The 27589-nt window shown below is 36.2% G+C and overlaps 3 protein-coding genes, 2 long non-coding RNA genes and 1 other non-coding gene across 6 annotated transcripts; 4 read left to right on the top strand and 2 right to left on the bottom strand.

The window, feature by feature from the left end:
* Nucleotides 1–2792: 2792 nt before the first annotated feature.
* Nucleotides 2793–3739, bottom strand: LOC110371810 (uncharacterized). The gene is made up of 2 exons (XM_064036502.1): nt 3657–3739; nt 2793–3503 (listed from the first exon to the last, which is right to left on the bottom strand). Exons 1-2 carry the CDS (start codon nt 3684–3686, stop codon nt 2898–2900), a joined length of 636 nt encoding a protein of 211 aa, XP_063892572.1. The 5' UTR covers nt 3687–3739; the 3' UTR covers nt 2793–2897.
* A 4575-nt stretch (nt 3740–8314) lies between these two features.
* On the top strand, nt 8315–9580 carry LOC110371805 (uncharacterized). Its single transcript, XR_002429312.3, has 2 exons — nt 8315–8539; nt 9052–9580. It is a non-coding gene; the product is annotated as an uncharacterized LOC110371805 (long non-coding RNA).
* A 445-nt stretch (nt 9581–10025) lies between these two features.
* Nucleotides 10026–22119, top strand: LOC110371833 (small ribosomal subunit protein mS39). The gene is made up of 15 exons (XM_064036562.1): nt 10026–10209; nt 10287–10469; nt 10649–10877; nt 11072–11295; nt 11462–11558; nt 14266–14427; nt 14645–14819; nt 15156–15286; nt 15493–15611; nt 15696–15780; nt 19315–19456; nt 19800–19908; nt 20331–20529; nt 20871–21052; nt 21965–22119. Exons 1-15 carry the CDS (start codon nt 10184–10186, stop codon nt 22053–22055), a joined length of 2154 nt encoding a protein of 717 aa, XP_063892632.1. The 5' UTR covers nt 10026–10183; the 3' UTR covers nt 22056–22119.
* Trnal-caa (transfer RNA leucine (anticodon CAA)) lies at nt 15907–16022 on the bottom strand. Its single transcript has 2 exons — nt 15985–16022; nt 15907–15951 (listed from the first exon to the last, which is right to left on the bottom strand). It is a non-coding gene; the product is annotated as a tRNA-Leu (tRNA).
* Nucleotides 15909–18546, top strand: LOC126053670 (uncharacterized). Its single transcript, XR_010276866.1, has 2 exons — nt 15909–16760; nt 17736–18546. It is a non-coding gene; the product is annotated as an uncharacterized LOC126053670 (long non-coding RNA).
* A 2645-nt stretch (nt 22120–24764) lies between the features above and the next one.
* Nucleotides 24765–25634, top strand: LOC135117403 (uncharacterized). Its single transcript, XM_064036626.1, has one exon. It carries the CDS (start codon nt 24765–24767, stop codon nt 25632–25634), a length of 870 nt encoding a protein of 289 aa, XP_063892696.1.
* The last annotated feature ends 1955 nt before the right edge of the window (nt 25635–27589 follow it).

Genomic DNA, 27589 nt, shown 5'->3' with positions numbered 1-27589 from the left:
AATTTCCTCGATGAGGTGGGATGAAAAGTTACGTGTTGCACTCGAGTGCAAAGATTTTTCACCTTGTGCTCTTTTGATTCCCTCGCTATCGCTCAGGATTCTAATTATTGAAACACTCGCTACGCTCGTGTTTCAAATTTTAGAATCCTTCGCTTGCTCGGTCATCAAAATTGAGCCCGCGGTTAAAAAGCAACTTTGCACTCTTGTAAAACAAATAACTATTACTAACATCAAAAGATTACCTGAACAACGCGTTGCTGAAAATGCTTAAATTACTTACTAACATTGAATGGAATGGCGATCACAATTTCACACTATCACACACGTTATCAAACTGTGGTCGTAAAGTGCCTATTCATTTATTGACAGTACACCCACACATCAATGAATTGCTTACACGTTGCTTTCTTGTTTCTGCATAAATAAATATAAGCGTAATGAAGAACATCAATAAAAGGTCGTCTACAAAATTATGATCGATTTTAGTTTGTCCTTTTTCTGAAAATCAGTTGTATCTACCAGGCGTACCAAGCATAGAGCAGCAACAGCAGGAGTAAGAGAATTATACTCAGACCTTTTAGAAAAAGTTTTGTTTGACCACAATTTTGTAAGTCTTATGCAAATAAAACGGATCAACTTGTATAAATTGTTTATTATTTCCCTTTTTTAACACTCGTGTAACATACAATATCTATCACTACTTAGGTTCTAACCGCGTTTGTTAGGACAGACGTAATTCCCATTAGATGTGCATTTAAAAGTTTTTTGGTTAAACAAGGATGTACCGGGACATTCGTAACTGTAGGAAAGGTAGCTGTTTGTGGCTTTCACATAGACGCAAAGAGTGTATTTTTTGCAAGATGTGTCTGTTTTATCGGCGTGTCTCCCTGGTCCCGTTGATTTACACTGCACTGCACAGTGGACCTCCATGAGGGAAATAAATGACACCTACAAAGAAAATGTGTTTGAAGAAATATGGAGTATTATAATGTTGCAATTTTTTACTTACACACATGTTTCTAGGAAAAAGATGCCCAAGTGATTAATGGACCATATCTTGCCCCTCAGATATCTGAGTCTTGTCCATATTGCAGATTATTTAGATTATCAAAATTTTACACACTTACAATACAACACAAAACTTACAATACATAAAACAGCTACGATTTTTCTTACAGCCATTTTAGATTCCTTGACTTCTGGATATTTCTTTCTTGCGATTGTCTTGGATGACAAAACAAAATGGAGTAGATGGTTAATAAATACCGCTATGGCATCGTCAAGAATAGTTAATGTACGTAGGTAAATATCTATTGTTTTAATATAATTATGTCATATTCTAGTTGTGAAGTCATATACGACAGCATTAGTTTTGTGGTTCTCTGAATAAAATACGAGCACTTATTCATAGTTAAGTAATTTTAATTTATTATTATTTTGGACCCATTTCCCATTTTTATTAGAATTAGAAATATTTTTATTTATTTACAATACATGATAAATTAATTTATTATCCTTTTTTTGTAGGCACGGGCCAATACAGTTTTATAAAAAAAACCTAAAACATATAATTTACATGAACACCTTTACCGGCACACATATTGTGTGGTACACAATTTAGTTGCTGGATTGAAAAATGAATTTTCAGGACAGCTGTAGTTAAACTGAGCAAAAGTACCGTTAAACAATTGCACACAGTAATAATACTTTCGACAGGTGAAGTCTGCCAAATTAGCTATCCTCCCGGGAGTAGTACACTGAAACTTGGTACAGGTGTAACTTGACTCACATAATGTCGTATTTGGATTGAAGAACGTCGTCCGAGGGCAACGATGCCTCAATTGAGTAAATTCACCTTTGATTTTAACGCACTGAATGTAAGTAGTGCAATTGGTCGGCTCAGGATCTGCGATGAACCCGTCGTAGGTACAAGTAGTGGCGTGCACAGGGTTGGGCAAGGGGATGGTCCGGTTACACACGTAGTTCGAAGGCGCAGTGCATCTGGACACGTGAGGGTTGAACAGCGATATGCTCGGACAGACGGCGTTGTACGCCAGGTAGCTGTCTGAGGTCTTCACGTAAATGCATAGAGTGTAGTTTTTACATTTGTCGTCATCCGGGTCTGCAAATCGACCAGCACCTTTTGATCTGCAATCGACGGCTGCTTGCACAACCCACATGCTGCATAACAACTAGAAATAATAATAAGACTATTATTTAACACGGATCAAGAAAATTATCTTTTGCGTGTAATTTGCCACTGCAATTCATTTGTCGAACAGAATTTAATAGACGTAAAGTCCCTGAACACACAATGCTATTAATTTTTCAGTTATCTACTCAAAGTCTGGACACTAGCGAACAGTAGATTTTTTTTCTTTTTATTCTTTCTTCTATTCACTTATCACTTCTTAAAATGAATATTAAAAAAATACTTACCAATAAAGGAATGACGATTCGGTCCATCATCACCACACCCTACCATAGTATTGCTAATAGTAAACTAGCTCATGTTTAATCGTACGCATCCTTTTTATAACTAGAAAAAATATAAAACAAACAAATCACTATTATTATTTATCACAATGGATTATACAACAATCGATATATGAAATTCAATCACATGAGATTCTGTAATCAATAAATATAATATTGAGATCATCACCTAACAATCGCAAAGGATTGTTTTAAAACTTCTTTCACTCCGTGGCTAAAGATTCTATTGTACGCTAGGATAGTAGTACGTGGCTAAGGATTCTATTGTACGGTAGTTTAGTAGTAAAAGGCAAAAATAGTACCACATGAAATATATTAGTCAGAAAATAAAATAATATAATTAACAATATTAAGGTTTACCACAAAAATTGCACATTTATGGGAAATAAGATGTAGTCCTGTCAATTAGTACAAGTATAAGTTGCCGTACATTGCGCACTATTGGGGTTGAACAACGAAGTACTGGGGCAGGTATAATTGTACTGCGTGTAGGCCCCACTAGCCAGGAGTACGCAGTAATAGTAACTCTGACACGTTGTATCATCAGTATTGGCAAATCTACCAGCAGCCGTGCACGTGAAGGTACTAGTAGTCGTACAATTATAACTAGCATCACAGAGAGTTGTATTAGGATTGTAGAAAGTAGTATCAGGGCAGGTGTAAGTGGTTTCGGTATAAGTTCCGTTGATGTTCACACATTCTATGTAAGAGGAGCAGTTTGAGGAGTTGGGGTCTGCGATAAAACCGTCGGCGGTGCAGACTGATGTGGTTGTGTTGGTGGTGTTGGCAGTACAGGTGTATGTGGAGGTGCACTGGGCGAGGGTGGGGCTGAAGAGTGAAGTAGTGGGGCACACGTAGTTGTAGGACACGTAGCTGTTGGTGCTGCTGACGTAGACACAGAGCGTGTAGTTCTTGCAGGTCGCGTCGTCGGGGTCGGCTTGACGACCGGCGCCGGTGGCCGTGCAGTTGACGACGGCGTGCGCCTGCCATGCGCAGACCGACAGCATCTAGATAATAACATTGGGATAAGAATAGTAAGTTTTAAAGCATTAGGTGCCTTTACGTCGAGCCCATTTTCAAAGCTAGCGAATCATCAAATTTTATAAGGCGTAAAATTTTCACGATTACAGTTTCACTTAAAAAATTAAATGGATACTCACAAGAACTATAATAATGATCTGTTTCGCCATTTTTTGTGTTGTAAATAAACTTGAGCCTCCTTTCTGGTTATATACCAAAGCGTTGTATTGTAAACTTGAATACGTAAATTGCAAGATTACGGTAATCTGCAGATCTCATAATTGTTGGATTATCTCCTTCATTACTTGAGTAAGGTAAACCACACCTGTATGCAAATGAAAGATTCCCATTAGAAAATTCCTGCCACATTGGTCTTGTAACAGCTACCCAATAAGTAGTTACTCGAAGATTTGATCCATTTCCTCGATCTCCTTAATTTTTTGCCGGTTTTTCAGTTGATCTTAAACCGGACTCCTTCTTCACGAAGAACTAAAGTTCTAAACTTATTTACTTGCCACATTTTTCTGATTAAACTTCAAAATGCCTACGCTACCTCACCTACACTTCCTTTATTGCACCTTACCATAATTGTATAATTTTATTTGGACAGCCAAATCATCATCAAAAGTGCGTTTACCCCAAAGCAAACCAGCCAAAATGGCAAACCTTGAATATTTCATTTCTGAGACTATAAATGCCATATCTTACAAACATCCTCATTTCCTTGTATCATTGATCGTTGTTGAATCATTTGATGTTCCATATCAAAAATATTAAATTGGCAGTGTTAGACGAAATACTACGAAACAATAGAATAAGATAATAGAATGACGTTGATCACATCACATCGTCTACGCATTTGTACAGGCTCGGTGTCTTTTCACTAAAATTATTTCAGCAGTTTAATTGTCTACAGAAATCACATCTTATTTATCATGAAAATTAATTCCTGTAGTGGTCAAATATTGGTTAACATTAGGTGTTACTGCCGAGCTGTACCTACTTTTATCAATTGGCATAGCTAAAGCATAGGTAATTTGTTATACTGTCTCTTCCTTCTTCTTCCCCTTACTGACATGGCCACCCGCTGAAGTGCTGAAATGTGAGTTTGTGTGGGGTTTTTGAATCTCACTTGGTTGTCTTAGGTACTGGAACCTTTTCCAAATATTGATCGGTAAGATTAACGCTATCTTGCATTGCCTATTGCAATTCAGATAAAAAATCCTTTCCAATTTGACACCAGTTTTGGAAACATACAAAACATGCCATAGTTACTTATCGTTATTGGAAATTCTCTACGGAACTCTAAAAAGTGCTTAGCATAAGTTTGCAACTATCAACAACACCATCTGCATTACATCAACAATTAAACACACTAAAGATAAGCTTTATTACTCGTTGATCATTCATTCGTGTTTAGATATCAACGTCATTCTTACGAATAGGAAAATACCATGAAAATACCAACAAGTATCAATGATGGAGTCACTCTCGTTTATATTCGATAGACCTTAAAACATGGAACTACTAACCGAAACTATCTACTTCCTTTAAGGGTATTGATGATATGATATGTCTGTTTCCCATTAATAAAAATGGTCATCATCACTTCACCAGCCAATTTATTCTTCGTCTTCGAAGGACTTCGGGGCTGTCTTTTGTAATGTGGACCTTCAAAAAATGCTGATTTTCAGCCTACTTTGAATAAATGACTTTTATCTTTTTTTCATCTTTATCTTTTTTTATGACCGCCTTTTGGTTACCTTCTGCGTAAATAGCTATGTATAAAGCAAAATATTTATTTTGCGTTGCTAGGAAGGCATACATCTAGTCGGTTAGGTCGATGTTTCCATTGCATTGTTCCTAGACCATCATAAAACTAGAAGATTTTTTCTTATGCATTCTTGACTTGAATAAATAATAACATAAATAATTGTAATATGTGCTGGAACTTTGGAATGTAGGTAAATAATTGAAATAATACATCGTTTTTAAAAAGTTTATTAAGTTGTAGTTTACAGTTATACGCTACATTAATTTTTACTAATACTTATTATGAATGTTAAAGTTTGTGGGTGGATTGCGATGAAATAAACCATAACGTCAAGACATGCCGCCGTCTCAACTTTAATTCCTGAGAAGTTCATGAAACATTACTTGATTGATGGGAGTGCAGGAAAACATTAATTTTAATATATAGGTATCTATGGTAACAATTTTACTAACATAATTTAAACTACATAACATAAATTACTGCTTAGTTTAAAAAAATAATACATGAACTCATCAAGAGCTAAAAACTTTATTTAAGCCATGTATTCACTGGGAAACAATATTTCAGATACACAGTTTCTGAAACATCACGCAGATGTTTACAGCAACAATGTTTCGGAAACTCTGCCGACCACATCGTCCACAGAAACACAATTATATGTTTCTGAAACAAAATTATTTGTTTCAGAAACACGTCGATATTGTTTCTGAAACAGTGTTTATAGACAATTGTTTCTCAGTGAATACATGGCTTTAACAAGGCAAATATCCTAGGGTTTTGCGACAGTTACCCAGCTGCGGTAGTACAAGTATAATTACTGGTACAGAGTCCCGCGTTAGGGTTGAAGAGAGAAGTCGTGGGACACACATAGTTGTATGCCAAGTATGTATTGTTGGCACTGATGTAGACACACAGGGTGTAGTTCTTGCAGGCTGTATCAGTTGGCTCGCTGTAACGCCCAGGGCCCGTTGCCGTGCAGTTGGCAGTCGCGTAGACTTGCCAGGCGAAGCACAGGCTCTAGAAAATAATGAGGAATCGGTTAGAAGTAATTTTTCAATGAATAATGGCTCATTGATAAAGGTACCTGGCGACCGAGAGGTCGTAACAATCATAGCACTATTGAATTAAATCCGTTCCAAACTCCAGACAAGTTAATTTGGAAAGGGACAAGCACATCTTAAGTCGAGTTCGTGCGTAAGTCGTCTCCACAAAACCCCAAAAACTCTCTCAAATTATATCAGATAAGAAAATAGTACTAATTCAATCAATATTATGTAACTAAATAGGAACAACTTACAATAATCACAAGAAAAGCAATAGTGATCTTCATGATTGTTTTGTGAATGCAATTTTCGTTCAAATGCCATCTTTTATATGCCTAACTGTTAGTTAAGTTATTAGGTCAAATGAGATTAACATAATCGTCAAGATAACAGACAGCTAAAGCTATTTGATGAACATTGAATTGGTTTATTAGTGCTTAATCCCGCATTTACGTTGAAACTCCAAGAAGTGACCTCGCTGGACCAAGAGCTTCTTTCTCCAATTGCGTGATGATTGAAGTTACAGCTATCTACTCCTTGGACCTAATTTAGGTCAGCATGTGTCTAACTCTAGTAGACGTACTTACTAGAAGAAATATTACCGATGATTTAATTACAATTTAAATTCATCATCAGTTCAACATTTTTACAGCGAAAATTGCGAAATAGTTTGTTGAAAACTTTATTTTATAGCAACGGCCACCTAATCCAATTTAGGTAATCTTATTTAGTATGATTATAAACGGGATCCCTTAGAGATAGTTACTAGCTACTGTTTATTAAGGTGTGCCTGAACGTACATACCCAAAAGGATGAGGAAACCCCGGACAAATGCTTATTAGTAAGCGACCCTGAATTTTTCACTTCAGGATCAATTAATCCTATCTCCAATTAACCCAAATTGCCTAGCAATTTGTCCAGCATGTCAATGTTAGCCATATTTGTTTAACGATTAGCACAGATTCAAAGGCTTGAACTTGAGAAGAGTTTTAGTTATCACCTTCTTTACATGCACTTCTCTTAAGTTATTTGTACAGTGAAGACCGCCAGTTTTGTGTCTTGGTATTTTTACCTTGTTCTAACAATGACCATCGCATATTTCGCTATCACGGACGAGTTTTTCCATAGATTAGTCTTTCACCTCTCGCTTGGATATTATCTTTCAAGAGACTCGACGTTACAACAGAAGTGCCCTTAGTTTTGAAGCAAGAAGCTGTTAGTGCTCCAGTCTCTAAACCCTCGTCCCCTTTAAAGTGAGTACTTTCGAAATGTAGGTAAGTGCATTTGTTTGTGATAGCATCCCGATGTACCTATTTATTATTAAAGATATTTCAATTATTTTTATTTAGCATTCAAATATCTATTCCGGAAACGATGCCTACCGACTTACGCCAAATAACATTCCTAACTTGTTTGTCATAATTTTTCACCGAATTATCAAACTAACGCCTGCTATTAAATGAGAGGACATCTTTGTGCCAACAAGTTTAATAACCATCTTGATAACTGAGAGTTGAAATCAAACAATGCTATCGTTTTTATCTCATAACAACATAGAGGTGCACTGTAGAGATCGATAACTGACACTATAAAATACTCTATATTTATTAAATAGGTATCTATGGTTTATATTGCAGAAATAAAATTCTATTTGCAGAAATAATACCTACTCAACTTAATCTAAGCATCAATCAAAACTTACCTATTTACATTAAATAATTACAGAGGAGTATAGTAAGATTGTTTTTTTCATAATATTAATGACAATCTACTTAGGTTCTCTGTGCTTTGACACCCCTTCTTGCCACAAAGAACACATAGGATCCCGGAATGAGCGATAGTTTTTGATGCGCTCCGCCTAATTTAAATTCATCCTATATTTTAACATAGACGATTCTATCAAACACAATTTTACAGAACACATTTCAACCTCATACATTAATTTGGCTTCTGTAACATTCTATCGATAACAGAAATTCTCACCCCTATTCACGGCTACAGGAGGTAACGACTACTTTAGTTTCCACAACTATCTGGCAGAGCACCCATAAAACAGAGTACACCAGACAACAGAACAGTCGTGAATAATACAACAGTTGCAAGAAAACTAGACATTTTATTGCTCACTTATATAAATTGTATCCATTGGTGTTTTGACCTTTGCAACATGGAATCGAAATACTGTTTTATTGTTTTAATTTTCTTTGTAAGTACCTAAGACTTATATTTTATTTATTTATACAGCATGGAAGACTTACAGCAAGATAAAACAGTTTAACGGTTATCAGTAGTAAAGCCCTATCATAATTTATTATTCTTTCTGTGCCTACTTACCCTGCTTGAGGCTAAACACTTAATTGGATTTTGGTAATATTGATTTAGGTATTGCTATAGGTACTACTGAACTTTGCATTTAGATATCTTTAAGTGCCCAAACCTTATTTCCTTTGAATCAATCTTAAATGATGATGTCTCATTAACGAACCTAATTGGCCATATCAATTGGCAATTGGTTTACTGTGTTGAGCGTTAATCAAGCTGAAATAAATTAGTATCATAAGCCTATGTTTTTTGATAGTGTAGGCAAAAGGGTGCACAACCTTCATCACAACTCATAATCATACTTGTTATCTTCCTCTGCAAAGATGTTAAAGTCTTAACTCTAGATAACAGGTACCTAATTTAATTACTGATAAGTGGCATCATTTCTTATTGCAGGGATTAAGTCACGGGGTAAGCCAGGCATCTGAATGTACCGCTCGAGGAAGGTTCGTGAACGACGAAAATGACGACTGTCGAGGCTACACAATGTGTCTCATGGGCGGTCTCACAAACTTCACACAATACAAGCTTGTGTGCCCTATGGGATCTTTATACAGTCACATGGAACAACAATGTACCAATTCAACTAACTACAAATGTTATTCAAACTTCAACTGTAGTAGTGTTGGAGTTGGAATGTTTCCCGTCCCAGGAAGTACGGATTGCTCGTCTTTTGTAGCTTGTGTGAATGGATTAACTGGCCTAGGCACTGCTAGACTAGTTGGATGCCCAACAGATATGCTTTTTAATCCGCTTGCAGGACGATGTGTTAATAGTACTGACTTTTCTTGCATAAATATACCTCTAAACGTAGAAATTAATGGAGCCTCTGTAGTAAATATCACGCAATTTTCTTTGCTGTTGTTGATGTATTTGATCAGTTGCTTACTTTTATTGTAATTTTAATAAAAATTTAATGAATGCATTTGAATTTTAATTTTAAACATTTACTTATGTATTTTTATTTTGTAACTGACCTAAGCATGTTTTATGGTACCTTAAGCATACGAAAGTAATTAAGTAGCTATATATTAAGACAATTTGTTGATTGTCTAGCGAAATTAAAACATAAATATTTTTCCTTTCATTTAATTTAATGTCATGGATTTCCACAAAGTAACGCCAGGTAGGTATTATACCTATGTTTCTGTCTGTTAAACTTCCAGTATTAAAAGGTTTCAGTATAATAATTAATGAGTTATGATAAAAACACAAGATAGCTCTTTTCTGGAACTACTACTTAATTTACAGTTGTGTGGAAAAGTCTCTTGAAAATATCTCCCGCGGAAAACAGCTTTAAAAGCAAATATTGGCAATGGCAACTGCAACTATAGAATTGGAAAATGGCAAGAAGATACTTTTAAATGTCAAAACAAAAACTGACATTGTCTGTCGTAGTTTGACGTCTAAGATTTAGGTTATGTTGTGTGAATAGTGATAAATACTGTTCTTAAAAACCTTTTTAGTAACTCAGTCTGTGTTTTTAAACCACAGAGACAAATTAGAAATTAACTTAATTCAGTGAGCAATGTATTCGAACATTGTTGTTCAGAGGTAAGTACTCCACTGTTTGAGGTTAGCTATCGCTAATAAAAAGTTATATTTATTACATAAAACCTATTTATTTGCAGACAATGGACAAGGCTAGCTTGCCTTTGTCGTTCATTGGCCACTCTGGAAGGACAGAAGCTTCCTCAGAGCGGTAAATCTAGTGATGGTATCTCTCCTCCTCCGCGCAAACCGAGAGGGCCGACCGACATCCTACAGGCTCTCGCAGCTACCGTCGGGACTGATCCAACAGCCGCACATTACAAGTAATCCATTCATTTCTAACACTAACACAATAAATAATAAAAAAATGGCAGAGTGGAATAATTCAAAGTTAGTTAGCAGTTTAGTTTCTTATATCAGAATGTCTTTCTAACTTTCCATTACTTATACACTTTTTAGCATTATTTATTTCATACAACAAATGTCACATAAACATTTCCAGATATCACGATGATCCCTACTTAATACCGCTGTCAAACTTCCGCAAACGAGCGTATGCATTGTCAGCCGAGGCTGGTCGTAAGGCGGCTGCGTGGATCCGTGACGAACATGCAGATCTATTCACCACTAGGGAGTGGGACCCACCAACCAAAATGAAAACACCATACTTCAACGCTGACCCTAAGATTGAGGCATTCTCACCAAAACCCATTTACAATGATGCTAGCAAAGTAAGTAGTGTATTTATACCACTGCTTTTACATAGTAGAAATCAATTCCCTGTATATCAAAGGGACCTAGACAAGATTTGGAACCATGCCCCTATCTAATTAAATAAAAACCATAAAAAAGGCATTGTTGGTAAATAGAAACTACTTTTATAACTGCAAATAACAATATATGAAAATCATAAATTATCTTCTAGGTAACAGAGGAAGACTTAAAGTACACTATACAGAATGCCCTGATAGATGACTCAATAACAATATTCAAACTGCTTGGAGGCACCACATCAGTTAGTGAGGAAATGAAACTGGAATTCCTTCAACTGTTGTGCTTCTACAATGAAAGGGAACCGGACTCGATGGAGTGGCTTGAAGAGAGATGGTTTGCTGCTAATATTAGGGATAAACAGGCTGCTACTTGGAGGTATGTATTTAGTTTTCTTTTTCAAGAAATTAGGCCCCCTGTTTGGTGCTAACATAGCAACTTTTCTTGTTGTTTTTTTTTTAAATAATAAATCATATTTTCATAATAATAAATATTAAAGAAGTTGAAAAATTTCTCAATAATATTTTTTTGTTACAATTTTAAGGGTTGGTGGACTAGCCGATCAGATTTTCGAATCAATGGACCCAAAGAAGCCTGAAGCTTATTGCGCCATGATTCAAGGCATGGCAAAATACTTTCAGGTAACTTAGAACTAGACTACAATATCTTTTAATAAATCAAACTCCAAATCGTTTAAGCAAATGTAACTGACAAAACATGCATACTTCACTGCTTTCCTTGTTTTTTACTGGCGAAATGTAGCAGAAGAAACTCTCCAGCAACACTTATCTTCCTACATAGAACCATACATTTTATGCCCTATGCCTAGTTGAGAGGAATATGCCCCATATACACAACACACCTTCAGGACAAATGCAATTTAAATTGGGTATGATTTAAGCTGTCACCAATTTAATTCATTTTGTGTTTCTTAAATAATAGGGTTTGCCCTCAAAATAGTAGATTTGTCACCAAATGTAGTCACCAAACAATATAAAATCAATTCCACAATAAATTACCGAAAATCTTGGAGATATCGGGTCAAGTACCAAAAAAATGGTTTTGTATGTATTATAATAGGTTTGTCCTAATAGTATTTAAGCAAACAAATTTAAAGAGATCACCAATAAATCATATATTATATCACTATAAAATTTCATGAAGATCTAAAAATGTAGGGTGGTCATCATCAAAAAAAAAAACTGTGCAAAAGTTAGAACTAAGTAATCTATTGATAACTCAAGTTTTTAAAGGAAAATCTAAGAACTACTAAGTGTAAGTCTTGTATGAAAGAAAATCAGATTACAGTATTGATTAGCATCAGTTTTAAGATTGTTTGTTATCTATATCTCAGAACGGACAAACAATAGAACAAAGCTGTCATAGTAAATGCTGTTCCAGTTAAAAAGACCTATCCAATGATATATATGACTTTCCTATTGGTGCGGTTTCTCACTACGCCCAACATCCAGTTGGTACAATAAAAGGTTGAAATGCTACATGATAGTAACAATTATGGATCCTAACGGGCACAGTAGTACTTACAAGACTTAAAGTTATTAGTACTTAGATTTTCCTTTAAAAACTTGAGGTATCAATAGATTACTTAGTTCTAACTTTTGCACAGTTTTTGATCTATATCTCAGAACGGACAAACATTTCAGCAAAGCTGTCATAGTAAATATTGTTCTACATAAAAAGGCCTATCCAATGATATATATGACATTCCTATTGGTGGGGTATACCAGGTCCCATATATTTGTGCCCATTGTCCTTTGTCTCCCTTCCCTTCCTCTTCCCTTTGAACATTTTTTCATTAAAATTATAAACTGATGTATTAAGTTGGTAACGAATACATTATTTTAATAACTGAACGAAATAAAATGTAACTACTGTATTGGTGACAAAATAACAAATAAAAAGGAGTCGCAGTCAGGGATCGATTAATCGATTTATTTGGTGACAGATCTACCATTTTGAGCACCAAGCTATTATTTAAGTAATAAAACTATTATTATAAGAACGAAGTTTATATTCATGTAATGCACTACAATTTTATTGGTAATCCATCTCATATTTTACACATTATAATAGGGGTTAAAGTATGAAATTGCCGATTTGTACTGAAAACCTAAATTGTATTTTTTTTTAATTTTTAACAAACTTATTTAATCAAAATAGTTGCCATTATTATCTATACATTGCGGTCATCTAATAAGAAGGTCATTTATGCCTTTACGATAGAACTCTGAGGATCTAGACTGCACAAACAGTGTGAAAGAATTTTGTTCTGCCTCCTGGGAAGAAACTTCTTGTGACGTAGATAATTGTCCAAATCACAAAAAAAAATGGTCGTCCGTTAGAGCAAGGTCTGGCGAATATGGAGGAAGACGAATAGTTTCCAACTGCAGTTCCTGAAGAGTTAAAACGGTTTATTTTGCTGTATGAGGCCTCGCGTTGTCATGGAGCAATAGCGGTGAAGGTCGATTCATGAGTCGTGGCTGTTTTACTGCTAATTTTTTCAACATTATTCGGTGTTCGGCTGGGTATCTGGGTAGTTTGACTAGGATCGGCGTTCACCGTCTCTCTTAATTTCTCGTTAATCACCTGTCAGGCGGTCTTTCTCATGGCTCGTTCTTCAAGTCGAAGTTTCCACCACGAAAGCGTTTAATCCAAAATCGCACGGCGCGTTCTTTAGCAGACACCTCTTCAAATGCAGCATTGATATTGCGGGCTGTTTCTGCCGTTTACTTCCGCGTCATCTCATATTCAAAAATTACTCAAATTTTCGCAGTATCCATCTTTCTTGTTTAAGTTGAATAACAAAAACAATTGAACATCGATAATCAAATGTTTCACATTTTTTAAAAGAAGAACATCACAGAAACCACGTGAAAAAAGTTCCATTCGAAAACCTCAAACCATGAAGACTCTATGGCAATTCAAAAACCTACTAGAATAAAACGGCAATTTCATACTTTAACCCCTAATATTAACAATAATTTGATAATTCATACCTGGGAACACTCTTTGTTTATCTGAGAACGAAAATATTTCGTGGCGATAGATCTATTTATTAGGTGATACAACTTGATGACAAATATAAATTTTGGTGACAAAAAATATAGTTCCCATTTAAATTGAGACTACAAATTGAGAAGTCTAACATACAGGGAGAAGCACCATTTAACTATAACAAAAATCATACCTAAAGTAGTCGCGAAATTGCCAACCATTGATCAAATCAGCGGATTGACAACTGAAAATGGATTGGTTATTGTTATAATTAAATGGTAAAACCCCCACTAAAAAGGTCTGACTACATATGTTTTGTCATTTACATTTCAGGCAGAAAGAGCTCACGCGTTAACACAAGAGGCTATAGAAAAGGGTATTCCACTATCAACTGCTGTATTTAATGCTCTGTTGGGTTGTGTGGGATTCCTGAGAGAAGGTACCACCTTGCGCATTGAAGCTCTTCGCTCGATATTGGTACAAATGAATGAACAGGTAAGTTTAATTCTATGTTTTTCATCTTTCTCTCATTCTTCGCGAACCCGGTCAAAAAGTGGCCTTCCTCGATAAACATGCTGTCCAACACTGAAATATTTTTTCATTCAGTCCAGTAGTTCTTGAGAATAGTGCATTCAAAAAACAAACTCTTCAGCTTCATAATATTAGTAAAGATATTATATTTTACATCAAATTTTTCATTATATTTTTCCAGGGTATAGCACCAAATGACGAGACTCTATCGTCATGCTTACGCTCGTTATCCGCGTGGGGTGGCGGCAAAATCCTACAACAGATGGCGCTGCAAATAGTCGCCGAGTTTAGGCAAGTGGGTATACAGCCCGGACTCGCTGCATATTACTACCTCCTTTGCGTTTTTTGTAAAGAAAGTAAGTACAATTTTTATTGGTTAAATACCAATAAAAATTATTAAAATTTTTAAATCAATGTTTCAGATTTCAGTCTTCACAGATACTGATTCCACTTTTTTGTAGCTAACTAATTAATATCATGATGAAACTTGGTAGTAATGTAGCTTAAATATGTAGTATATCAGATGAAAGCAAAGGGTACTTTTTATCAATGTGCGGGAAGTATGTTGCCTCCGGACGCAAGTGGAAGCTAGTGTCTACATAATAATATGTCATCAATAGTTTTTTATTTACCACCAGTTTTATTATCCAGTGGAAATACATATATTTTCAAAAATAAATACATAATTGCAGGAGGGCCCCGTTTTGATATTCTGTCGACGATAATAAATGAGCTAGAACAAAGGGAAAATTTGGAAGCCAAAGAACCAGCTGATACTAATTTCTTTATAACTGCAATGGGTGTGTGCAGTGATCATCTACAGGTATGTAAAAATATACATATAAATATACATACAATAAGAAAAAAAAACTTCAAAAAATATAATATTTCATTGGTAAAAAACGAGACTATTTCTGTATGCTATTTAGATTATCAGACACATTTATAACGTTTAAAACACTGGGATTTATGTGTGATACAAGGCAAAAATATATAGTATTATGAAACCTTGTCAAAAATTTCTTTCAGAACATTACAATGGCTGAAAGATTACACGCGCTGCTTATGAAAGGAGACAACTACAAATTAGTTGGAGACGCGTACAAAGAGAGTATTTACTATAGGCACTATATTACAGTTGCTTGCAGGTAATGTCAAATACAATCATATATTATCTCATATTTATAGTTTATAATATTAATTTTTTTATACTTTTTTGTTTTGTATCACAGGCATGCACCTTTCGAAAAAACCCTTGAACTCCTAGACACATTGGTACCTAACGTTTATGTGCCGGAACCATCAGTAATGGAAGAGGTATGTTAAAATTATAATATGGCTAAACTTTGTGTTACTATTCGACTCGCAAATTGTAATTATATTAACTGTAGGGTAATTAAATAATCCTGAGATAAAAATGTTGTAAAAACAGCAAAAAGATATTGTCAGAAGTGGGATTCGAACCCACGCCCTCAGAGAGGACCAGAACAACTCGCACTCACGTTCAGTGAGCAAGGGAACCTTGAGTCTGGCGCCTTAGACCGCTCGGCCATCCTGACAGTTGAGGCACGCGGCGAAATAGCGGCTCCCTATCCGAGTAAACTAAAAAAGTATTTATTTTTGTTTGGAATAATTCATACCGGAGACAATGAGAATAATAAAATTGTGAGTTGACGAGTTGCGTAATTATAAATATGCGGAGTAAACTTTTTTGTATACCTAGATTAAATATGTAGTTTATTGTTCATTTATGAAGTCAATTAATTGGATAATTTAACATAAAATATGTATCATTAAGAGCCCCCGCACACTGGCCACTTAGTGGCGGCCACGCTTCAGCCACTAGTGGCCGCCACAACCTGCGGACGCGTTTCTTCATACATTTTATATAGAATCGGCGCACACTGAGCGCTTGAGTGGCCGCGTCCGAGCCACAAGCTGCGAGAGTCGAGCGCGCTCGCTACTTGTGGCTGCGTTTTGTCGTTCGACTCGTGCGCATACACGGCCACAGTTGCCGGCTTCTTCCCACCCCTGCGCGCCGCTCCCCAATCCCGTCTCCCGGGTCTAGTCTTGTTGTAAGCTGCGTACTGAATGCACGTGCATGATGTCCACGGATCCGATTCCTCATTTTGATGTAGACGCTTTTATTTCCGATGTCGAAGAGCGACCCGCTATTTGGGATTTAAAGTCAGATTTGTATAGCGACAGGGGTAAGAAAACTGAAGCTTGGGAGGAATTGTGCCTAAAATTTATTCCAAATTTTAGTGAAAAAAATGTAGCGGAAAAAAACAAAGCAGGTAAGTTTTGGACAATTTTATTTTACATTATTATTATATATTTATTATATTTTATTATTTTGCCAAGGTACAGCTCCCTCGTTGCTAATAAAATAATCTTTCAATATATCTCTGGTGTTTAATGAACGACGAGATTGCACGTGGGCGTTATCGATATCGTGAAGTCCTGGTACAGTCAATGTATGATGGAAATTAAATCCATCTCTCTGACGAACAAAGTTGTGTAGTATACAACAGGCCTTCACGATGTCTTCGGCGAAATCTATTGACACATTCAATGGTCGATGTAGTATTCTCCACTTATTCACTAATATCCCAAAGGCACACTCGATATGACGCCTGGCTCGAGAAAGCCTATAGTTGAAAATTCTTTTTTCAATATTCAAGTGTTTTCCTGAATAAGGTCTCAACATGTGTTCTGCAAGACCAAAAGCTTCATCACCAACAAAACAGTAGTTTACAGGACCAGAACTACTAGAAATTGCTTTTGGTGCAGGTAAATTCAGGGATTGGTCTTCCAATTTTTTGAATAATTTCGATTCTTTGTAGATAGTCGAATCTGAAGCTTTCCCATAAGAGCCGACATCAATAAATGTGAACTTATAATTCACGTCACAGATAGCTAGAAGTACGATGGAAAAATAGTGTTTATAATTATAATATAAGGATCCGCTATCTTGAGGCTTAATAATCCTTATATGTTTTCCATCAATTGCACCACAGCAATTTGGAAAGTTAGCATATTCTTCAAACCCTTAGCTATTTTACTCCACATCTCTTCAGTTGGTTGTGGTACGCAGATATCTTGAAGTGATGCATAGATCAATTTACATGTTTCTTTTACAATCAATCTCGCAGTTGACGCACCACATCGATATACTAATTCAAAATCACCAAATGAACAACCAGTAGCAAGGTACCTGCAACAAAAAGAACAGATTAGAAACCTTTGATTATGTTATTTTTATGTTTCAGCATCCCAGTTGCAGCGAAAATGGAAAAGCCTTCGTGACTGTTTCAAAAGAGAACACTCTAAACAAATGAGCGTTAAAAGTGGATCTGCATCATCGAGTCGCAAGCCGTATATATATTATCAACAACTATCTTTTTTAAAAAACTTGGCTGACACACGACGTGATCCCAGCCCATTACCGAACGAGGTACACGATGCGACTGAGAGAAAAGGCCAAAAAGAACAAGACAAATAATGAAGACATTCAAGCAGAAACTGATATACTTGTTAGTATTTCAGAACAATTACAATCTCGTCATTCTAACAAGCATGAAGAAGACGCTGACCATAACTTTGCTTTGTCCTTGGTCCCGCACTTTAAACAAATACCCAATGAATTTAAATTGGATGCTCAAACCGATGTATTGATGGTACTAAAAAAATATAAACAGTATATGCGAACATCACAGAATCAACAACATGGATATTTCACATCATCATTTCAGGAACCACGCTCATACCATACTATGCAACCATCTACTTCGGGTTATCAACCGACTCCGCGTCCATCTGCTTTGGGATATCAATCGGCTTCGCGTCCACCTTCTATGGGATATCAATCAAATTTTGAGCATGACTTTTCCGTTAGCTCGCCATCTGCATCTGATAATACTATGAATTCTGTTTTGTCAGATGATATAAATGAACATCTTTTTGACAACTGACTATGTAAAAGTAAATGTGTATTTGTTATAAAAACTGTATATCTGCGATATGTAACTTGATTTAGTTTGCGATTTTTCAATTCTCATTAATAAATAATTTCTATTTCAATTTGGCTTTTTTAATTGTTTGTTTTACGTTCTAGAATCCACGTGAGTCGCAAACTAATAGAAGCAAAATGATACGAATGAATGATACTTACCTTAAAGTTATAGCCAGCCTTTCTGTTGGAGAGATGCTTTTCTCATGCGTGTATCTTGATGTTTGAGGTCATCGTGCAAAACGCTAAGTAATTCATTGAATGAGTTCACGCTCATTCTAAAATACTTGAAGAACTTATCTGGATAACATTTTAACTCTTCGAACAGCAATTTGTGCTGTCCATTTTTATTGCGTGATGTCAGAATTGGATGTACCCAGTGACGCCGATGAATTGGTCGTCGATGGTTCTGAATTCGGCGCCGTTTTCTACGTTTTAGAATAATAAGCAACAATAGCGAAATCAAGAGTGCGTCCATTCTTGGGCAACACACGTCTACCTCTGTCGAGATACTTGCAGCTAGTGTCTGACGCAAGTGGCAGCCACTGGTGGCTTGATGCGGCCACTAGTGGCTGCCACTGGTGGCGGCGTGTAGTGGTCTAGCCGAACTACTGGTGGTCGCGTTTAGTGGCGGCGACTGGTGGCCGTAATGTGCGAGGGCTCTAAAGCTTCACACATTTCGTTGTGCAACTGTTAGAATAAATTTTATTTTAACTTTATTACGTATTGACTAATGTTTAACAAGGAACAGGTTTCAGTAACAACATCCTGACATATTTTTTTATTGTCAATATCAGTAAATGAACACTATTTTCACCATATTTTTCTTCTGTTCGTAGATAATAAAAACCCTGGAAGTAGGCGGTGCCGGCGACCGTCTCGCTCAGGCGTGGTCACAGCTCGTCGTATTCGGTCATGGAAAACGAGCTAAATTGGTCGAAAAACTATTGGAAGCTATGTGTAACACTTACCATGGACAAGGTAAGGATACTTATATGCCTTTTGAATGAGAGTTCTGGATTTAATCTATATTTGAAGTGTGTTTAAGAGCTTCATCCAAACTTACATATAATTTCAAATTAATACTAGGGAATATAATAAAAATGAATTTGCAGAATGATTTAGTAGATTAATTAATGTCTTTATTTGTCTGTGACTTATGTGTCATTTTATTTATTTTCTTTAATTGGTATAATATTGGTGTAATATGGGAATAATTTCCTGAAATAAATGATTTGAATTTAATTTTATAATTAAACTATTCTGTCATTAATATGTATAGCTTCCATCGTAACTTACACAAGTTTATCTATTCGTTTCTCAGATGAAGAAGTAAAAAGTAAAATGCGCGCGGCTGCGGCCGACATGCTGAGCTTCGGCCAGGTGCCGCCTGAGGAACAGGAGGCTAAGAACATCAGATCGCCTGTACAAAAGTGAGTATCAAGCTACTCTACTGCAAGGATAGTTGATTGTTATATACCGATGGTACATAATTTGAATTCATATTGCGTGTGTGGTAAACGTAATATGTAGTACACAATTATTATCAAACCTTTTCAATTTTCTTGGCATGTCTACGTGATACATAATGATGGTTAATTAAATTCTATAATCAAGTGATACCTAACACAAATTTTACATTTCCATGGCTTAAGGCTGACTATGGCGATATTTCTTTTATTATTTATCACATCTCGTTCGCAAGAATATGGGTGGCCATATTCTGCAACCAAAGAAATTGAACTTCGTTTTTGAAAATGGTCAAGTAAGCATTGCATCTTGAATTGGGAAAACCATCAACATACTTTTTCGAGACGATTATTTAGCATATTATCATACTTACTCATTTTCCCAGATTATCAGCTACAGCAATATGCAACATAATAGAAATGTGTTCGGACACCAAAGACAAGGCGGATCCACACTGGAAGAACATAGAAGAAGCGTTAGATCGCTTGCGTCGTGAGGAGGCGGCCGGCGTTCCCGAACGACCGCAGGCAATCGCTGATGTTGCGAAGAAAGCGGCCAGTGTTGGCTTACCTGGTGTTGCTGCGGTAAGCTAAATTTGTAATTCGTAAAGGTAGGTAAAAAATAAGAAATATGAAATGAAGGTGTTTCAATGCGTAGAAGCAATGGGTACTTAACACATTATGTCTAAAACGCGATGAATTCTGACCTACAAAGCTGAGTAATTAAACCCACTCTTAACAAACCATATTTTGAAGAAAATAACTGACTTTTGATCAAAAATCGTGATCAGGTTGATGATCCGAAAACCGCTGCTATTCGGTGCTAATGGTGGCGTTTTTTCTATTCGCTAAATATTTTGAAGTTTTTTTGTCATTGGTAAAACTACTCGCATTTCTTAAGACCTATTTTTATTTTTAATCAACAGGCAGCCGTAACATACTTAGCTGAATGCGGTTTCGAGGAAGCCATGACTGCCAGTGTGCAAGTGTTAGGCACGATGCTCAACCGGCCCGAACAAGAAGTGCAGACCTTGCTCACTCAGGAACACTCCACTTTGGTTGGCAACTTGCATCCCGCGGCTTTGGCCGTCGCAGAAGCTTATAATTTGTAAGTGTACCTATTTGCTTTGTAAGAAAATGTGCTGTGTGTGACGTTCTTTTTTTTAATCTGCTGATTTTAGTTTGAAGATTCCTGCGTACCTACCTACTAATTCTAACCTATAAATACGTACTTGAAAATAGGGAAAGATCAAATGATACATAGTTTTTATACAGGGTGGGCATTTGGACAATATACTTCTGAAATAGAAATTGGGAAAAAACCTGAAAACTCCATCTTTCCATCAGGTTATAAAAAGTATAAAAGAATGGCGTTCGTACATTTGTTTATGCGTACTCATTATTGCTTAAATGCATTATTTATTAAGGAGGATGATATCACCTGCATTTTTTTAATGTTTTCATACATATATTGGTTTTAAAGATTATTTATTTTATACCTCCCCCTATCTACTATCCTAATATTATGTAAAGTAGAACTCATGAACGAAGATCCAATTTTACTGGAATTTATTTTAAACTATACTATCCAGGGCGCTCCAACGTTCAAAACCTTCCCCTCCCCATCCCCTACTTCCTTACAAATGGTAAGCATTTTGTTGGTTATTTATGTAGTATTTTTAATACCTACCTGTATTTTATGTCATAAATAAACGACGCTCCTTGCTCTAGCTAGGACAAACAATATGAATGACTTTTCTGTAACATTTTAATTTTTTTTTCTAAACTCAAGAAAAGTAAAATAATCGGGCGGTCCCAAGAAAAGACACACATGGGCTATTTTGCTCGTATGTTTTACCTACGTTGTAGATACCACAGACTGTTTTTTTTTCTTTTGTTACTTCGATGAAAACCCGATATTCTATTAAACGTACAAATGGAAACCTCACCCCCTCCCCGTGCCCCCAAAAACAAAAAAAGAACCCTAACTGTGAGTTATAATTAACTGATTTATTTGCAGAGCAAAAACCGGTGCTCCAGTGATTCAAGATTCAGAAAGAACATCTTCGAGTTCAGATAGTGACAGCGACTCTTCGTCCGATGATGAGTAGTGTTATGTTATTTGTATATACCAGTATGATTAGATTATTAAATGCATTTAGTTAATATTTACAATTATATTTTTTATTTATATATGAATCCAGATAAATTGCCAGTTATTCAAGGGCCGATTTTTCAACCATTAGTTATCTTCTATCAAAGGAATAAAAATGTCAAATTGATACATTTTCTGTACATAAGCTGCCAAAACCTGAAACATATTCTTGGGATAAAATTTATCTGGCCATTGGAAAATCGGCTCTTAATGTTCCATTTTAAAAAATCATAGTGAAGTAAATAAAATTCGAGTACTGAAAAAAAAATCATGCAGTGTTGTGCAGTTGAGCAATAATAAAAGTATAAGCAATTTTTTCCTACATCCTACGTTTTTCGGAGGTAACAGATATAGTCACGTAGTTACAACGCTCCTAAGAAATAAATTATTTTGGTGTTAATAGTGAAATTTTAAACGCAAATGACAGTGAAAAGTGACATTGGACACAAACTAAATTAGTGACTGGACAATACTGTGATCTAAAGTGATAAATAAGGCCTGGAACAATCAATTTGAGTATTGATTAAGCAATATTCTAATCGCCTACCCACCCGTCACAAATTATATTGGAACGCACGATATAAACGCGTAAGCGACACTCATTACACGGCGCTTACGACCTTTTGGTCGCGACATACAGCTACGCTCACTCACTGTGGGCATTGATTAGCGTGCGATTTCTGCACTGGGACTTTGTTCGTGTGCACTAAGTCATATTATTAATTATATATTTTTTATTGAAAATAATTACTGTGAAAGACCGTTTTAAAAATGTCCTCAATGAAAGGCTCGTGGGGTTGCTGCTCTAATGAAAGCGCGAATGAAAATGAGCAAAAAATAATTTGCAAAATCAAAAAATCAAAAATCAAAAATCGTTTATTCAAACTTGGCTGCAAGACAGCACTTTTTGAACGTCAGGAATTAACAATAGACAGCCCCCAAAACGCCCACCCTTCACCACTTCCTATGTGTTTTTGCTGGGAAGAAGAAGTGGCGCAACAAACTCCCCAGCAACACATGTCTGTCTGTAGGTTAGAAGAACCTTAAACAATGTTTGATATGTACATTTGTATACAATGTAATTTGTATTCCACAATAGAGGACAATATGCAATATTGACACAAAATTACAGTAAAAATTATTTATACACCACATGCTAGCTAGCACTCACCCTACATACCTTAACTAACTCAAGCATTTAATAAGTTTGATGAAAATAAAATTATAGCCTCTAATTATTTACACTGAATAGGATTTAAGGGAGTGCCCACCTACATGTGCTATTCTTTTGTAAACTAGTAAATTAGTAAATTAGACCGCTCAGCCAGAACATAAGCAAAATAAAATGAGTTTACAAAATTAAAAAAAAAAACTAATATATAGTCAGTAAGACGACCTGGCACCACAAGCAGCACCCGTTCACGAGCATAACGCGAGGATCAGCCATCGCCCCCTCGCGCATTTTGAGGGAGGGAGGCAACCGTCCGCCGACGCTACCGCAAGCAGTGCCGTCTAAGGGAGCATGACGTACTCACTGCTACACAACTCAATATCAAGATCAAATTATCAGTTCTCGCGAAGTAGTGGTCCTTATTTACTAAAATCCAAAACAAAGAATTAATACAAAGAATGTATCTTGTCAATAATGTAAAAACATTAAAAAAATAATAATAAATAAAAACAAAATAAATGTCATTGAGTCAAAGAGATTAAATGGGAGAAATTAAAATTATCCAAATAATATAGCTGTCTTGCGTTCATCATGGCGACCAACTATTTTTATCATTCAAATAATCATTGATGGTGTAGTATGCCTTTTATAAGAACAGCCTTAATTTGTACTTTGAATTTATTAAACGGCAGTTCTAGTAAGGGCAGAGGGAGCTTATTATAAAAACGAATACCTAAACCCAGAAATGAGTCATGCACTTTATGAAGCCGGTGATAGGGTACACACAGTTTATGCTTATTTCTAGTATTAATGCTATGGACTTCACTTTTCTTGGTATATAAATGTAGGTTCTGTCTAATATACAGAATGTTGGCAAAGATGAACTGTGATGCCACAGTGAGAATACCAATCTCTTTAAACAACTCTCTGAGGGAAGTTCTGGTACCTAACTTGTATATTGCACGAATAGCACGTTTTTGGATAATAAATATGTTCTGTATATCAGCGGCTTTGCCCCACAATAGAATACCGTAGGACATGACGCAGTGAAAATAGCTGAAATACACTAATCGCGCAGTGTCGACGTCAGTGAACTGCCTGACTTTTCTGACGGCATAGGCAGCAGAACTAAGCCTTCCCGCGAGGCTAGAAATATGTGAACCCCACTGAAGTTTTGTATCAACTGTTATACCCAGAAACACGGTAGATGCAACGGTTTGAAGAACTTCGTTGTTAAGGATAACATTAGGACCTAGGTTTTTTACATTAGGCAAAGTGAACTTAATGCATTTTGTTTTTTTAGCATTTAGTACTAAATTGTTTGTTGTAAACCAGTGCGTAACTGTTGAGAGTGCACTGTTTACGTCGTCAAATTGCGTTAAATGCAATAAATTATTTCATTTCCACTGTCTTACTCTTCCCCCGATTGATAGCGAGTCAGATGAATATCGCAACTGGAAATGTCCGGAATGTCTAAGTCTCCTGCCTAAATCAATGAAAAAAGATTGCACTCCGATTCGTAATGTGTCTTCCACGAGGGGTAGCAAACGCCCGGCATTAAACTCTCCCCCGGAAGTAAAATCCGTCACTGCAGAGGAGGTGCGATCCATTGTGGAAGAGGTCGTCATGAAACATTGTGATGTAATACTCAAGGAATTTAAAAGCACAATTGTCAGTTTCATCAACAGCAAACTCGAACCTATAAAAAAAGACATGGATGAGCTGAAGACTGCCCTTACATTTCATACGGAGGTTTTTGATGAGCTGAACACTGAACATGTGACGATAAAGAATACCTTAAAATCCCTAAATAATGAAAATGTGCAACTAAAGAGTACAGTAGCAGATCTTACTTTCAAGTTGAATTATCTTGAACAGCAAGCTAGATCAAACAACCTTGAACTCCAGTGTTTGCCCGAGCACAAGCAGGAAAACTTGTATACAGTAACAAAGCAACTTGGTTCAGTGGTCGGCTGTGTCCTAAAGGATAACGATATAGCACATGTAACTCGTGTTGCCAAGCTCAACACCTCTAGTCCCCGCCCGAGATCAATTGTTGTCCAGCTCGCGAACCCAAGAGTACGGGATCAGCTCTTAGCTGCGGTCATAAATTACAACAAAAAGAATAAGGACAATAAACTTAACAGCTCTGATCTCGGCATCGGCGGTAGCAAAACCCCGGTTTATGTAACTGAACATCTGTCAGCAAGTAACAAATCTCTCCACGCGGCTACGAGGATCAGGGCAAGGGAGGTAGGATACAAGTACGTGTGGGTAAGGAGCGGCAGGATCTACGTCAAAAAGGATGACAATGCAGAGCACTTTCACATAAAGAACTCGGACACTTTGAGCAAATTGGTCTGAGGCAACATTCACATTTAAACATATTTATATATTCTGATTTCGTTGTCTTGTATTTGTAAATAATTTACTGTAAATTCAATAATCTGCAAATTTATTACCAGAACTGTCGAGGCCTGAGGACTAAAACTCACACATTTTATCGTAACATCCGCTGCAACAATTACGATGTGATCATCCTCACTGAAACCTGGCTTAATAATTCAGTATTGGATGGAGAGCTTTTTGATAATAGGTATGTAGTTTACAGAAGGGATAGGGAAAACTGTGCTCGAGGTCGTAGGGAGGGCGGAGGCGTCCTGATCGCTGTCAGGAATTATCTGAAATCCAAACGCATTTCTAATTGGGAAAGTAGCTGCGAGGATTTGTGGGTGATCATAGAAAAGCCAGGGTCACGTGACATTAGTCGTATTGTATTCTGTGCGGTTTACTTGCCACCCCCAGTGGGACGGTTCTCCTTGGAATCATTTTTGGATAACTGCAACTCAGTCATTGAACAAATTCAAAATTCACACATTAATATAATTGGTGATTTCAACCTAGGCAAAATAGACTGGAAATTAGATAAGCACGTATCTCAGTCAAATTCAATCATGACTGATGTTTTGATTGACTTTGTTCTTGTTAACAAACTCAATCAATTCAACTACGTCACAAACACTGCGGGTCGCATTTTAGATTTGGTCCTCTCAACAAATCCAGTAACAAGTGTAAATGAGTGCATGACTCCTTTGAGTATTATTGATAGTCACCATCCGCCTATTGAAATTATTATGTATTTCAATAAACAAGCTGGATTACCTTATAACAAAGTGTACAAAAAGCGTAATTTTCACAAAGCTGATTATCTGTCTATTCGGGAATATTTAAAGGAACAGAAATGGGATGAGTTATTTCAGGAACTAAGCGATGTGAATGAAATGGTCAAGGTATTTTATGCAATTTTGAATACAGCCATTGTAAAATATGTACCCTTTAGTGTGCCTAAATGTCAAAAGTACCCACCGTGGTTTAGTCGCTATTTAATAAAACTTTTAAATAAAAAAAACAAAATTAGGCAGCGTTTCAATAAATATAAAAACCCACTAGATGCCATTGAAATGAAATTTATCGGAAAGCAATGCGATAGAGTGGCCACTAATTGTTACAATGATTACACAAAAAAAATAGAACAAGACCTTCTGAGAAATCCCAAACTCTTTTGGACATTCGTTAAAAGTAAAAGGGGAGGAGCCAGTGTATTTCCAAACACCATGTCGGATGGTAACATGAGCTCGTCGGATCCGACTGTTATCTGTGATCTCTTTGCTACCCATTTCTCTTCCGTATATAGCCCTAACATGAATGATTCCAATGAACACAAGTCAGCAGAGTTACAGATGCTGGAAAATTACAGCTTAGAATTTAATAAACTCTTTTTAGACCTCGAAACCATACACACTAAATTAAAAAACATTGATACTAATAAAGGTGCAGGTCCGGATGGTATACCCCCTAAATTTATAGCAATGTGTTCATCTGAATTAGCTTTTCCTCTTATGTTAATTTATAATAAGTCGTTGTGTACCGGTACATTTCCTTCAGAGTGGAAAATAGCTAAGATTGTTCCTGTTTATAAATCAGACGAAACAGAAATTGTATCTAACTACAGACCTATCTCGATTTTATCAGCATTTTCAAAAATTATTGAATCACTAGTTTGCCCATATGTACATAACCATCTTAAACTATACTTAAATGAAAATCAGCATGGGTTTGTAAAACAACGCTCCACCAGTACTAATCTAGTGCCATTCACTGAAATGTTAATAGCTGCGGTAGATTCCGGTCAACAAGCTGACGTTATCTATACAGATTTTAGTAAAGCGTTCGACAAAGTCTCACACAATATTCTAGTTTCAAAAATGCACGCTTACGGTATATCTGGTTTAATGTTACAATGGTTGAATTCATATTTG

Source organism: Helicoverpa armigera, chromosome 10, assembly GCF_030705265.1.
Source record: "Helicoverpa armigera isolate CAAS_96S chromosome 10, ASM3070526v1, whole genome shotgun sequence".
Taxonomy (NCBI): Eukaryota; Metazoa; Arthropoda; class Insecta; order Lepidoptera; family Noctuidae; genus Helicoverpa; species Helicoverpa armigera.
The sequence above is the reverse complement of the archived record's forward strand: the minus strand, read 5'-3'. Positions and strand labels throughout refer to the sequence as shown.